Raw genomic sequence first — 13149 nt, 5'->3', positions numbered from 1 at the left:
GATACAGAGCGCGATAGCTCGAGATGTCACACACACCATTACAACGTGCCACCGTTTGACAGTTCACAGACAGTTGTTTGTTTACGCTTTTCTTTGCTTCGTTTTGGTGCCTCGGTTTTTCCGTGACTTGCGATTAGTGAAAGTGAAATTGTGTTTTGTGTAGTTCCGCGTGTGTTTTTCACTCCAATTTGCCCGGTTTTCCTGCAATATCTTCAAAAAACAATGTCGGTAACAAACGAAGAGGTCGATGATACCGAGTTCTTCCAGCAAGACTTCACGACCGCCTCCGACTGGGAGCTGTTCAATGCACGGCTGGAGGAAATATTTCACGAATGGAAGCTCTCGTTCGGACAAAGCACCTTCCGGAAGCTAGGACACCACGAGCTAGCGAGCTGCCGTTGGAATGTGGCACGCGAAACGATCAAGTTCGCGGATGTTGAGCTGCAGGTTGTGCATTACCGTGCGGTGCTGGAACCGGAAGCGGAAGGTGCGGAACCATCGGAACCCGTGTCCGGATGTCAAACGTTCGCGGATTTAATGTCGATTGAGAATGATTACTGTGTGGCGTACGGTGGTCAGCGATCAGCAGACGGAGCTGGTGACGAGGAACAGAAATTGCATCCGCTCGCTCAGTGGTACGGATTGCGCGAGTTTGTGATCGTTAGGCCGGTGAGGAAATCGATCTCGAACGAAAGCCAGATCCGTATCCTGATGAGCTCGGTGCATATTGCGGTTGCGGAAAGTAGTTGCGATGTGCCGGTGTTTGTGCAGGCCATGGATAAGGTGCAGCACGTGTATCTGGGCGTATGTGAGTCGGGGCCGGTGCGGATGTCGTTCGACATAGTGCATCTGCACCTAACGCCACCAACCTGCAAGTATCTGTCCGGGCTGTTGGAAGTGTTTAAAGGCAAGATTGGTGTCGCTTACGTGGATCCTGTCGCGGTTTCAGTTCGCTTCACGTACCAACTTACGCGCTTTCTTTCCGGAGCCTTCATCAGTGACAAAAGTGTTCCCTTCGCAGAGAATTGGCCCAGCAGTGGCGTCGTTTCGCTTCCGTTCGGTGTAACAATCGATCCGGTTGCTGAGCTAACCGTACACTGCACCTGGCCACAGGTAGCAGACAATGTGGTCGTCGACTCACAAACCTATTCTGACTTTGACCCACTAACAGCACCTTTCTGGAGTCTTCGAGCACAGTTCGAAGACACGCCCGTCTGCTATCTGGCGGACTGTCTTCAGGAGTATCTGCAAATCTCCGACTCACGGCGTGCTCTAACGGAATACTTTAGCGAACTCGCATTCGCCTCAAACATGCCCCCGATCGAGGGTGCCAATCCGCTCGATCTGCTTACCGAATCTAAAATCCCGCGCCTATCTGCCGTTTTCCCGGGACGGATCGGTGCGGCGCCAAAGACAGCGCCGACCAAACTTGAGGGTCCGATAAACGATGAACAGCTAAAGGATATGCTTTATTATCTGTTTCCGGACGCACAGAAAGAACCCCGCTGGCCTTACTCAGCATCCGTAACCGGTCCGGCCGAGTTCGATCCGATGCGCATTAAATCGGCCAATCCGGACTCGCTGGTGCATCGGTTGGCGACACTGCTGGCGCTCTGCAATGCGTGCTTCGGTGGGAAACGCGCGGTCGCCCAACTGTGGGCCGAATTTGCACAGGAAATGCGGTACCGTGTGGAACGCTGCATACAAATACCGGGGTAAGTTATCTTTTAAATTGATCTTTATTCATTTGATTATTGTTATATACAGCTGTATTTATTGCGTTCCCTTGCGCGTAGGGGAATGCCAGTTTAATTTGCGTTTGGGGAGAAATTCATAGCGTTTTTCGCACGATTTGCTTCTGTTTTTTTATTACGATATATAGTTCTAGGGTTGTATATTGTATAAATATTATTCGAATTAACACACTGCTCCTGTTCGTTTCGCCACGTCTCCGTCCGTTTGTCCGTAGACCGTAGCTTTCATTGCACTTGGTTTTATAGGGGCGGGAGGGGGTGGACAAATAGGGAAAAATGGTGTATGTGTGTGTTAACAATTAAATCGATTCGATTACTACACACCAAACCTTGCGGGTCTCTATTATTAATGATACCTTCTCGTTCCTTACCGTCTTATCGGCTGTCTTACACGTTGCGTGCCCTACACGTGGACGCGTCTCTTTACAACATCTTTTTTGTTTCATCTGCTTGTTTTATATGTTAACTTTCAACTGTGTTCAATATTCCCGTCTTCATGTAATGTCAAGTTTTCGTATCGGGCGGACGCTCAGGAAGGGAATAAGGGACGCGATGTGGAAAGGTTTTAGTCCGGTGGGTGGGAAATAGTTCCGACAACGGAAAACCTGACATTAGTTTCCAACGGTGAAACGGGAGAAAAACAGATCTCAAAACTCAAAACTAGTAACGATTTCTACCATAGTACGATTGCTCTTATTACTTAGGGACAGCGTGATTAGTCAAGAACCGCCGTCCTTGGGTGGCGCTTACACAGTACACATAATTGTTTCACACATCACGCAAAGCAATCAATTGACCTGTCGTCCTCTGATGCACTGCAAGGCTTCTATGTATATGCGCATTTAAATATTCCTTAGCATAATTGTATGTATACTACACTACGACTAACTATGCAGTGCGTGAATTGAATGAAATAAGGCTACCTTTTCGTTTGGTTGTGCCACCGCCGCCATCTCGGAGACCATCTCTGGCTTTGGATGTGCGCGACACATATTTATCTACGCTGATGCTGAGTATTTTTCCAGTGGTTTTCTGTTGTTATTTACCTACAAAAATAGATACCATCCTCGATCGTCGCTCGTATCGCTGTATCTGTTCGATGAATCTCGCCCTTCTTACATTATTAGCATTTTCTCTTTAAAAAAAAAATAAATTAAAGGTTCATGTGCTTCTGTTCATGCCGCTGTTCATATTTGGTGTACGGATTTGATTTTCATTTGTTTTTTTTTTGCTATGCTCTAATGATGAATTTGCTTCTCCTTAATGCTCCAATTTTTGAAACCGAATTATCATGCTTTCACGCTTTTGGTTAGCTGGCCAAATCGATGCACACAGTGGTGTGTTGTAGTACACAGTTTCACATAGATGACGACAAAACAACACCTTCAAACAGTGCATAATTGTATGTACAATTCCATTCTACATTGCTAGACACTATGCTCCCAACCAATTCCCTATTCGTAGCCCCAGATTCGTGTTCCATATCCCAAAATTTTCCCCAATATCTGAATCCCTTTTGTTGTTTTAGACCTTTGATTTGATGTTACTGGTTACAATATGTTATATCAATTTTATCTTGCAACTACAGCTATTCTAATCGACATTTGATTCTTCTGTGTGTTTCAGTGGGAACTCCAATTGCTCTAGAAAATAGCTGCAAACATCCCAAAACACTTATTGCATTTAGTACTGTGGACAAACACAAACAATTAATCAAACAAACAACGTTACGTTTTCGTTTGGTCGTACAGTTGGTATTCTTAGTCGCTAGTTCGCTTAAACTCTACGTGCTCCAAGTGGACAAGGATCCTTCTTGTGTTATCTCTGTTGTGCGTTTTGTTAACTATCAAATGTTAAACTTAGGGTTAGCACGTTTCACTAAACGACGAGGCTACGATTTCATTTAGCAGTTAATGCTACGAACGAGTTACGCATTACAAGACAAACTTAACAACCTGCATCGATCGTTGGATGCATTCCGAGGAAGAAGGATTGTTGGAGAGGAAAGTGTGTGCAATAAACTATGATTGAAAATTAAATTAAAATACCCCAACGATGGTTAAGAAGAGCCGGAAATCGGTGGATGTTGGCTGTACTAAAAAAGCTAAAATTTAATTCGCGCATGATTAAGAAAGTATTTGCTAGCTTCTCCACATCCACCTGGCCCTGTTCATGTCCATTCGTTGGGTTATTTCAATCGACAGACGAATAATGAATGACCGTACTGATGTCTTGTACCGTATAATTCTTCTAACGTACAAAGACATTCGTTTTTTTTTTTGGTCCTTTAATGTATCGTTTGTTTAGAAGTTCTCGATGATTTTTTGTTGAACGGAAACAAAAATATATAAGACGCGAGAAATCTCACAAGCAACAATAGAAAAAACAAATAGACAACTAAACTAAACAAACAAACCAATAAACACACAAGGGAAGATGGCAAACGATGCATTAAACGTTCTAAAGAAAGAGAGAGAGAGAGAGAGAGAGAGAGAGAGAAAAAACAGGAACAACCAGGAAAGGATGGTGGAGATGATTATTTACAGAATACAGTTACATCTCACCTTCACTTTCCTGGAGGATAAGAATTGATGGGTTGTGTTGGACACATCCCTCTCAGGAAGGCGTTGTGCGATTAGGGAAAATGGTGAGGAACGTGAGTACATATTTGAAAGCCCGCTTTGCTCCGAATGTATTGTATGCACGAAACAAGTTTGTTATTGCAAAGTCATCCTAAATATTCTTCTTGCTCTACACTCCATTCCGTTTTGTTTTTGGGATGAATCTTAATCGCTGTATGCTTTCTATTAACACTGCCTGCCCACTGTGTCCGGCAGGACCCGTTCCCAAGTTTTTGTTTAGTAAAGCTTCTTCCGAGATGAAGCTGGGTGATATGTGTGTGCGTGTGTGTGTGGGGGTATGTGAACTTGTATGTCCTTTGCGGGTTGAAATCTTAACTACGCGTCTCGGGTTTTGTCGTCTACTCTCTTACCAATATCCATTTGATTCACTTGCGCCGATGACATCAGTCATGCTTATTGATTTGTTTAGGCTAAATCCAAAAACAAGGCCCACACATCTTTGTGTGTGTTCTTCGTGTTTTGCTGCTTAAAGACTAATTTTCCTAATTCCACTAGCTTATGCTCATAACTGGTCATTGAAATTGTCTATAATGTAATGCTTTTATATTTGTATTGTTATCCAAAGATCGTATCCCGATTGGCCGCATCCCGCCAAATGGATGGCGGGATACTTGTTTTACAAGTATTTTATTGCCTACAATGTTTGTCCCACCCATGTTCCCATTCCCGAAACGAACCGAAATCGTAGGTGGGTTGGTGGAGAAAGAATGATAAACTAACGCGCAGAACTTATTTCTCGGCAGCTCAGTACTGCAGGTTCTCCTTCAGCCGATTGCAGTAATTTTCCAACTCGACGTACCCGGGACCGCTTGGTGACACTAGCAAACTCTCGAGTGGCGGTGTTGTTGGCCGACAGTCACGCGGCTTGTGGTGCTGTTGGCGTAGCAAAGGTGGCGTTCGACGATGCACCGACACACCGCCGACACCGTAGTCGTCGTTGCATCGGATCGTTGCTAGTGGGATCGTTTCGTGTTCGTTGATTTCGCTGTACTCGGGCGGTGCCTCCGTACTGGACAGATCGCACGGTACCATTATCGTCGTCCGACGGTCTTCCGTTGCAGAGGGCACAACAGGACCGTCGGCGGGGTGTCGCTGTCAGAAAACTTCGCCGTAATCGTGCGGTGGATCACCGTATCAGGAAACGAGCAGCCGGTCTCATAACGGCACCATACCGCCGTTGCGTGCCGTTGGGTTGCGCGCCATGTAGATGTCCATGTCGTGATCGGTCCAGTTGTCGGACGTGTCGCAATAGTTGTTGAGCGTGTGCGTTGAGCCGGCGGTGGAGTAGCTGTGGGGGACAGGCGATGTGACGAATAGGAGGATAGGAGAAGAGAAAAGACATATTAGCACTAAGAAAATTTCGACGGGAAGTCGTCAATTGACGGGAGTGTGCTTTGATGTTGAAGATCACTTGAAGATTGTTGCCTTGGGAGTTGGACGGCAAGCGATTACATTATCTGATTTTTGCTTCTTTGATCTGAAAATTCATTCAGTCACAGTAAATTGTTCAGAATTCGATAAGAGCTTCCCCAATTTAAAATACAAGGCAGCATTCCAATCTTTTCAAGGATAATATGGAGTCTTTATACGCATACATCATTATCGTAGTATGTATGAACAAGAATCTCCATGTTTTTCTCTTCATCAGAAAGTTCCCGACCGCTCTCGGAAGAGATGAGGTTTAAAGGCTTCAGAATAGTTGCCTGAAAAGGCGTTGCAGAGATCTTCCTTCGATGTGATCATTGATTAGATGCATATGTTGAGGATGAGTAACAGATATACCACTTTGACGTTGGAAAATTATACAGAATGTTAGAAATAACTTACCGACTACCAGGACGATGCTGATGCGTGTGGATGTGCGCTCCACTCAGCTGGTCTCGCGATCGGGACCTTGGCCTTGTGCGTCTTGTGCTCGAAGCGATACTATGGGCCGGTCCGTGTACGATCGAACCCGCGTACGATGCCCGGGACATACGCTCCGACGCGGCAGCTAGCGACTGTCTGGACTGTCTTAGTTCTGCAACAAAGACCACAGCACATGTTTGTCTTGTAACGTAAGATGGTTAAGAGGACACACAAGTTCACTTACCTGGTCTCGAGTTAACCAAATTGCTGGGAAATGCCGAACCGAGATATCCACGCTGCGAGTGATTCGAGAAGCTGTGATGCGACTGCCCATCCGCGATCGAGCGTGCCTTGCCTACCTTCGGACCACCGCCACCACCGCCACCGACGGCCGAGAAGTGCGACACGTGGCTGCGGAGATCGTCCGGGATGGCTTGATTTTCCATCGGGTAGATGCGGGGCCGCGGTATCGAGCGGCCACTGTACGCTGACACCTGGTCCCAGTCCTGCTGCACGCCGTTGGAGAGAGAGTAGCAGCACAGAACATTATCAGCATGAGCCACCGGTTCCATCAATTTACATTCGTGTCTTTTTTTTATTATTCCAAAACCACCACCAATGTTGTTATCATCATCATCATCGTCATGATTGTCACCAACGCTTTCCATAAGCATCGTCGTCGCGCTCGGGGTGTGTCATTACAATCCTTTCTGTTGCCCATTACGATCCTGGTTTTCACCAGCGCCGTGAAAATCATTATAGCTATTACCCATCACCAACGCTATCTCACCATAACCCCTAGTCACTTTGTTCCGAACGAGCTGCCAATTGCAATCAGCCTTTATTGTGTCCAACCGCTTGGCAAAACGCAAGAAGGGAAACATTCATCTCTCTCTCTCTCTTTCTTTGCACCATCGTCACACATTTGCAGGTTGCTGCACATCTTCTTCTGGACAAATGGACGCTGTCTCTCGGTCTATCCTTGCCTACTGCAAAGCTCCAACGCGTTCAGAGCAGAATAATGGATGAAAAATAAGCAAAACCACACCAAAATGCAATTGAAGCAAAAAAAAAGACAGTGGAAAAAAAAGAAATGAGCATCAGTGGGGAGAGCGAACAGCGATGCCTGGTGTCGTGTGGCCCAGTTTTTCCGGATTATTAAATGCGATAAACATGATAAGCTAACAAGAGCTGCCAGCGGATGCGGTTTCTTTCACTACCGCACATGTTCTTCAGGCACATGCACACCTGCCATTGCATAAACGTTTGCATGCATTCGGGCGTTCCAATGTGTGCTTTTTTTTTATCGGCAAACGGAAGAAATTAAGCTTGGCATTGGAAGTAATGGAAAATTGCAAATCCGGGCCAGGTCCACCCAGGCGATAGAGGGTGTGTGTACCATTGAATTAGAATAATAATTAGAGTGTAAAAAAAAGCTTCGCTTTTTCTTCGTTTGAGCGAAAAACAGAGTCTCGGATCGGAGCGTTCCTATACCCTATAGGGGTGTACATCGGAGTTCAGGTTTTTCAATAGACGAGAAAGTGGGACACAACTGTTGGGGGCCAGTTATCAGGTTGAATATGCGCTTTTCATCTTCCGAAGGCAGATTGTGCAACGATAAGTTTTGTGTGGCAATTTGATGATAAAATCACTCAACCGTTGGAATATTTTTCAGTTTCTCCTTTGGAGTTGGAGTTGAAGGCATCTCCATCATATAGATGCCATTGATTTTAAGTGGATTTTTTCGCGCTCGTAAACATAAAAATGTATAAAACTTTGAATGAGGTTAAGACTATTAAAACATGTCCAACTAGTTCTTCCTATACAAAGGACCGAAGGAAGTAAATGCAATAAAATCAAAACTTGAAAGTTTTCATTGCAATTTCCAATCATTAAAAACAAATTCCACAGAGTCAAATAAGTCGCTTTTTTTGTGTAACCTTCCAACACTCATTACAAAACAAAGTTGTTCCTCCGCATACGACTACGGAACTGAGTGTGTTTTCATTTGTTGGCTGCTAATCCTTTAATTGTCATCCGAGCATCCTCCAGGTTTGTTTAGTGGTGCCGGTTTTACGAGCAGCCAAACTTTCCTTTAAACTCAAATAATGGAGTCGTAATGCGAGAAGTGTGATTGATGTTGTTGCACACAAAATGGTGCGAGCAGGGCAAAAGGAAAGAATTTTAAAATTTCATTACCTCATGCTGGCGGAATGCACAATTGCACTTTTGCACTGCCACACGGGCTGGCGTTGGAGTTTGGGGTTTGGTAAGTGAGAAAAGTTTGCTCATAAACGTGATTCTGTTGGAAGGTCCGGAGTTGCCAGGAAGCGGCGTCACGTTCGCGAACTGAAAACGGATCCTTTTACCGGCTAATACCGGGCTGGGCGAATGTTGTGTCCTCGCTGCGGCCAACGTAGCGTGTATGTGTGTGTATGTGTCAGTTTTAATCACATTTATTATCGTTTGAAAGTTACAAAGCTGCCACTGCCGGGAGAAAGATGCAGTACGTACAGTTTATATTCATTTGCTCTCTGAAATGCACACCGGTTTGCTTGTTACTGAACTTTGACTTGGAGGTAAGACAGTTTTATTTTTCTATTCCCTGTCTCGCTCAATACTAAAGTTGCCAAACTGCTGGTGGGATTGAGTTTGAGTGAAGGAATACACACTAATTTCATTGCACCATCACACTAACTTCAAATGGTTGGACAACCGTCGTTGGAAAATTAAAAACCAAAGCCAACGAAAAGAGAAAAAGGACGAAGCATCATCGGGTTCGTTTGCCGAGGTTTGACCACAAATTTTGGACACTTTCAAGGATTCACTTCCTGGGATGCACACAGTTCGCACAGTCCGGGGTTGTACGCAAACAGAGTTGCTTTCCGTGCGGATGGTTGAAAGTTCTCCGTGTGGAAAACTCGCCACCAACAGATTTCGTTTTTATATCTGGCTACAAACGATCCATCATTCGTTCGGCATGCTAAATGGAAGGACGCCATCGTTGGCATGCAGAATTTTGGGGAGTTTTTTTGTTGTTGTTGTTGCTCTGAAAAAAAGTAGCAGTTTTCCGGCTTTGCTGCTGCTGTTAAAAATGGATCCCAGACAGTGTAGAATTCCTTCCAATGCAATGTGGAATTAATTGTTGTCAGTTAAAAATTTGGAAAGAAAAAATGGGATATGGGAAGGTGGCACGCTTGAAGTCTAGTTGTGTCATGCGATATGAGTGAAGCAGGAATGCATTCCAGAAAATCCATCACCACATGCACCCCACATATTTTCGACAACAGATATCACAGCTTAAATTTGCCGCAAAGATGTTTGAAGTTTTTAATGAATGCTTTGCCTTTATGTGGTTGATGCCACATCAAATATCTTTGCTATGGTCTATGTATCTGTTAATTTTAAAGGGGAGGAAGTTATCGTATTCTGGATGTGGTTTTGTTTATTTTCGAATTTTATTTATCAGCCTCAAATCTCCTTGTCCATCTTACACCGTAGTTTGTCACTGCTATCTACGCCCAAAATGCAACCTATTTCATAGCAGCTTTTTTCCTATCCTCGTGGTGTCGTGTGGCGAAAGAAGCAAATATTAATTTGGCGTATGAACGCATTGATTCCGAGAAGAGGCATGTTCGGTGGGATGAATGTTCCCCAAGAGAGCTGGGTAATTGTTCTTCGAGTATTATGGCGAGTACATTAGTTTATCAGCTCAGTATACTAAGATTATTCGATGAATTAGTACTAAAAGCACTACCACTAACTACAGTTTGCTATAAACTATTGCGTCTAAACTACTGCTAAAACGGTGGTCCAAGAGACTTTCTTCGTCTCACAGCTTGGTGATCGTTAGTTTGTTACGGTTGCCAAATATGCTTTTCTTTACCTTGTGCGAGTTGAACGCGGACAGTGTCGCCAGCGACCCTAGTGGCCCGTTCGGGCTTGGCGTCGGACCGCAGCAGTTGACCGGCAGACCGGCGATCGGCAAAGCGCTCTTCTGTTGCGACAGGGACTGCAGCTTCTTGGAGCGTCTTCTGAAAAGAATCCTGTCGTTGTAGACAAACGGTCGATGCCACGATCGAGTGTGCAAGAGTGGAGGTGCAGGTGGGTGGATTGTGCGTGTGCGAGGGTAGGTGGGTTGGTGGGTTTGATTGAACCGATTGTGCAGGGTGAGCAAAAAAGAAAGAAAGAAGAAAAAACACGATCACGTGCAGATGCAAATAAATGCGGAAGTGCATGAGTATGTGTTTGAGTATTAGAGGAGGGCTTAGGACATGCAAGAGGAATAGAGTTGCGAAGTAGACATAGCTTGGGTTGAAGGTTTTGTTTACTAAACTTTGAAAATTGACGCTCTCCAAAGTCTAGACAAGCAGACCTTCTAACTGTGCACGCTTTCCTACCTGCTAGCGGCAATGAAGACGATCACCGCAACGATGATTGTGCCACAGATGGCAGCACTGGCAGCGATCGTAATCTTGTCCATGTTGGACGCGGGCGAGGCTACCGTGCGCACCTCCCGGCACTGAGTGTAAGGCACGGTGTCGGGCGTTACGTTGATCTCCTCGAGTGACACCACACACACGATTATGCATTCGGCCGACGGTACGTTCTTGATCTTGAATTCGCGCTCGCTCGCTTCTAGCGGTGGGCCCTGCTTGAAGCTCTTATCGCCAAACAGACGATAGACCACACGGAAGCCAAGGATGTTGGCCGTGTCCGAGTCCCACTGGATGATGACCGAGTTGTCCTGGCGCGAGCTGCAGTGAAGAGAATGTGTGAATCAATGGATGTAAAGTCGCGCCTTTTCGTCTGTCTTACCTGAAAGCATTTTTAACCTGCACCTCCTTGGAATCGTCTATCTGGGTGCCTCGTTGTGGTGGGAAGCCAAGCACCAGTGGAGGGCGCTGTTTGTGAGGCGGTGAGTTGTTGCTGCTACCGTTCCCTCGCCAATTCTTGGTGGCCGGTGTCTTGGTCGTCGTGGTAGTCGTTGCTGAAGCTGTGGTCGATTGTTTCGTTGTTGCAGGTGTCGTTGTAGTTACTGTCGTACTGCTCTGTGACGTTGTGCTGTTGGAAGACTGTGTTTCTGCGGCGTTTGAGGAAGAGCCTTGCTGCTGCGTGGTGGTAGAAGGTGACGTCGCCACAACGGTAACAGTAGCGTTGGTAATGCCGCTGAGCGTTGTCGATTGCGTTAAAAGTGTGGTTATGGTGGATGAAGCGGTTGTGGTACGAGCTGTGGTCGTTTTGGGTAACAAAGACTCAACCACACCGACCGGACCTTCAAGAGCTACCTCCGATTCTGGACAGGTGAGTTCCTCCGGTTGGATGGAGTAAAAGCCGCGCTCTCGGAAGCGATTTGGAGAACCACAGAACTGTGGATTACGTTCGCGTGATGTTACCTGGAAGAATTCAAATCATGTAGAAATTATAGCTAGAAACTTGTGGTAAAAAATGGATCTGGAACTGTACCTGTAAATCGCCATTTCGGATCCATTCAGCCACCCAGCGCAATTTGCAATCGCAGTGCAGGAAGCGACCACCAAGCGATAGTCCTCGAAGTGTTCGATTAAGATGAGCCAATGCTTTCTCCGGCACGGTTGGTAATGGATTTCCATCCAGAGCTAGCAGCGTTACGGCTGGATTACCTCGGAACGCCGTTTCGGGCAGTGCGGTAAGAAGGTTGAAACCGATATCAAGCACCCGCAGTTCTCGCAACGAATGGATCGCTCCGACCGGGAACTCAGCCAGCAAGTTGTTGAGCAAGCTCAACGAACTGAGCGTTTTCCGCACGCCGGAAAATGCCGTCTCACCCAAGCTTTGAATAAGGTTCCTTTCAAGATTGAGTGCGGTCAGTGCGTCCAATCCATCAAACGATTTCACACCAGCACCACCGGGCAATTCACGGATGCCATTCTGCGAGAGATCGAGAAAGGCAAGCGTGCGCAAACCACGAACTGCCTCCGGGACACGCTTCTGTTTGGTGCCCTTGAGGTTAAGATTCTTCAGACTTGCCTCTAGTCCCCGGAAGGCAAATGGTGCGAGCGTCACGTTGTTATCGGACAACTTCAGTGTGGATAGTTTGCGCAATCCAGCGAATGCATCGTTTGGCACACTGTGCAAACGGTTCTTCGACAGATCGAGCAGGTTCAGGATGGTGAGTGGTTTGAGTGCTCGAATTGGCACCTCTTCTAGTAGGTTATCCTGAAGATTAAGGTTCTTCAACACGGCTTCCTGTCCTTGGAAGGCTTTTTCGTCGATTCGTCGCATTTTGCAACTGCTGAGCTGTACGTTGTGTAGCTTCAGGTTGACGAACAAACCGCCTTCTAGCTGCTCGATCGTCGAATTGTTTACGTACAGCAGATCCAAAGGTGTAGCACGCGCGTACTTGTCTAAGGCTTCAACTAACACGGGGAAATCAACCTGTACGGAAGAGCAAAGGTAGAGGAAGCGGATGTTTTAAGCAACACAACTTTATCGAGTAGAGTTGTTGATCCGGCAAACTCACTTGATCACATTGTACGGACAGTTCCTGTCCGAGGTTGTAGGCACATAAGCACGAGTTTTGCAGATCGGGTACCTCCCGCTGCCAGGGGCACTGGGCCACCACGGTAGTCCGGGCGGTAAGCACCGTCAGCAGGGTTACCGACATCCACCAACCACTAGCAGCACCGCGCCGTAACATGACGTGGCCGGCAACACTAACAGAACGAACAAAAACAACACTAAACACAAAACGTAAAACGAACGACAGGGTATGCGCTTTTACCGCGGCATACGGATTCTCGCGGTTCTTCTATGCACCTTCAACACCTGCACACTCCTTCACCGTCCGGACATTGGGACTTCTGTATGACGGCGTGACCTTTCTCACGCAGGAGTTTCCTCCGCGGAACCGAACAAGGTTGGGA

The 13149-nt window shown here is 46.3% G+C and overlaps 3 protein-coding genes across 9 annotated transcripts in view; 1 reads left to right on the top strand and 2 right to left on the bottom strand.

Annotated features, from left to right (window-relative positions):
* The window catches only part of LOC126564252 (dual specificity tyrosine-phosphorylation-regulated kinase 2), a 188660-nt gene that overhangs the window by 16646 nt on the left and 158865 nt on the right, over window positions 1-13149 (bottom strand). The gene's annotated exons all lie outside the window — the stretch shown is intronic.
* The window catches only part of LOC126565988 (rab3 GTPase-activating protein catalytic subunit-like), a gene marked incomplete at its 3' end in the record, with an annotated part of 113365 nt that continues 100435 nt past the window's right edge, over window positions 220-13149 (top strand). Inside the window, exon 1 of the mRNA XM_050223189.1 lies at window positions 220-1715. Coding sequence (XP_050079146.1) covers window positions 223-1715 — 1493 coding nt within the window. The remainder of the gene's footprint in view (window positions 1716-13149) is intronic.
* LOC126564041 (leucine-rich repeat and fibronectin type-III domain-containing protein 3) lies at window positions 5275-12923 on the bottom strand. 4 transcript variants are annotated; one of them, XM_050220945.1, is made up of 8 exons: window positions 12747-12923; window positions 11711-12661; window positions 11063-11640; window positions 10645-11001; window positions 10131-10290; window positions 6489-6753; window positions 6224-6416; window positions 5275-5684 (listed from the first exon to the last, which is right to left on the bottom strand). In XM_050220945.1, the coding sequence occupies exons 1-8, from the start codon at window positions 12921-12923 to the stop codon at window positions 5552-5554; spliced, it is 2814 nt and encodes a 937-aa protein (XP_050076902.1). In that variant the 3' UTR covers window positions 5275-5551. The 4 variants fall into 4 exon arrangements, with proteins under 4 accessions (XP_050076902.1, XP_050076903.1, XP_050076904.1 ...); XM_050220946.1 differs by having other exon boundaries at window positions 6489-6750; window positions 10131-10278; window positions 12747-12900; XM_050220947.1 differs by having other exon boundaries at window positions 10131-10275; window positions 12747-12900.

Source organism: Anopheles maculipalpis, chromosome 3RL (assembly GCF_943734695.1).
Source record: "Anopheles maculipalpis chromosome 3RL, idAnoMacuDA_375_x, whole genome shotgun sequence".
In the NCBI taxonomy this organism is placed as follows: Eukaryota; Metazoa; Arthropoda; class Insecta; order Diptera; family Culicidae; genus Anopheles; species Anopheles maculipalpis.
This window is presented reverse-complemented; position numbering and strand designations above follow the sequence as displayed.

Bases quoted from the DNA above. Each gene is read 5' to 3' on its own strand.
- LOC126564041 (XM_050220945.1), bottom strand. From the start codon at position 12,923: ATGTTACGGCGCGGTGCTGCTAGTGGTTGGTGGATGTCGGTAACCCTG. The intron at 12,662-12,746 runs GTGAGTTTGCCG...TCTTCCGTACAG, and splicing joins TGTCCGTACAATGTGATCAA to GTTGATTTCCCCGTGTTAGT. The intron at 10,291-10,644 runs GTAGGAAAGCGT...CTACAACGACAG, and splicing joins GTCTTCATTGCCGCTAGCAG to GATTCTTTTCAGAAGACGCT.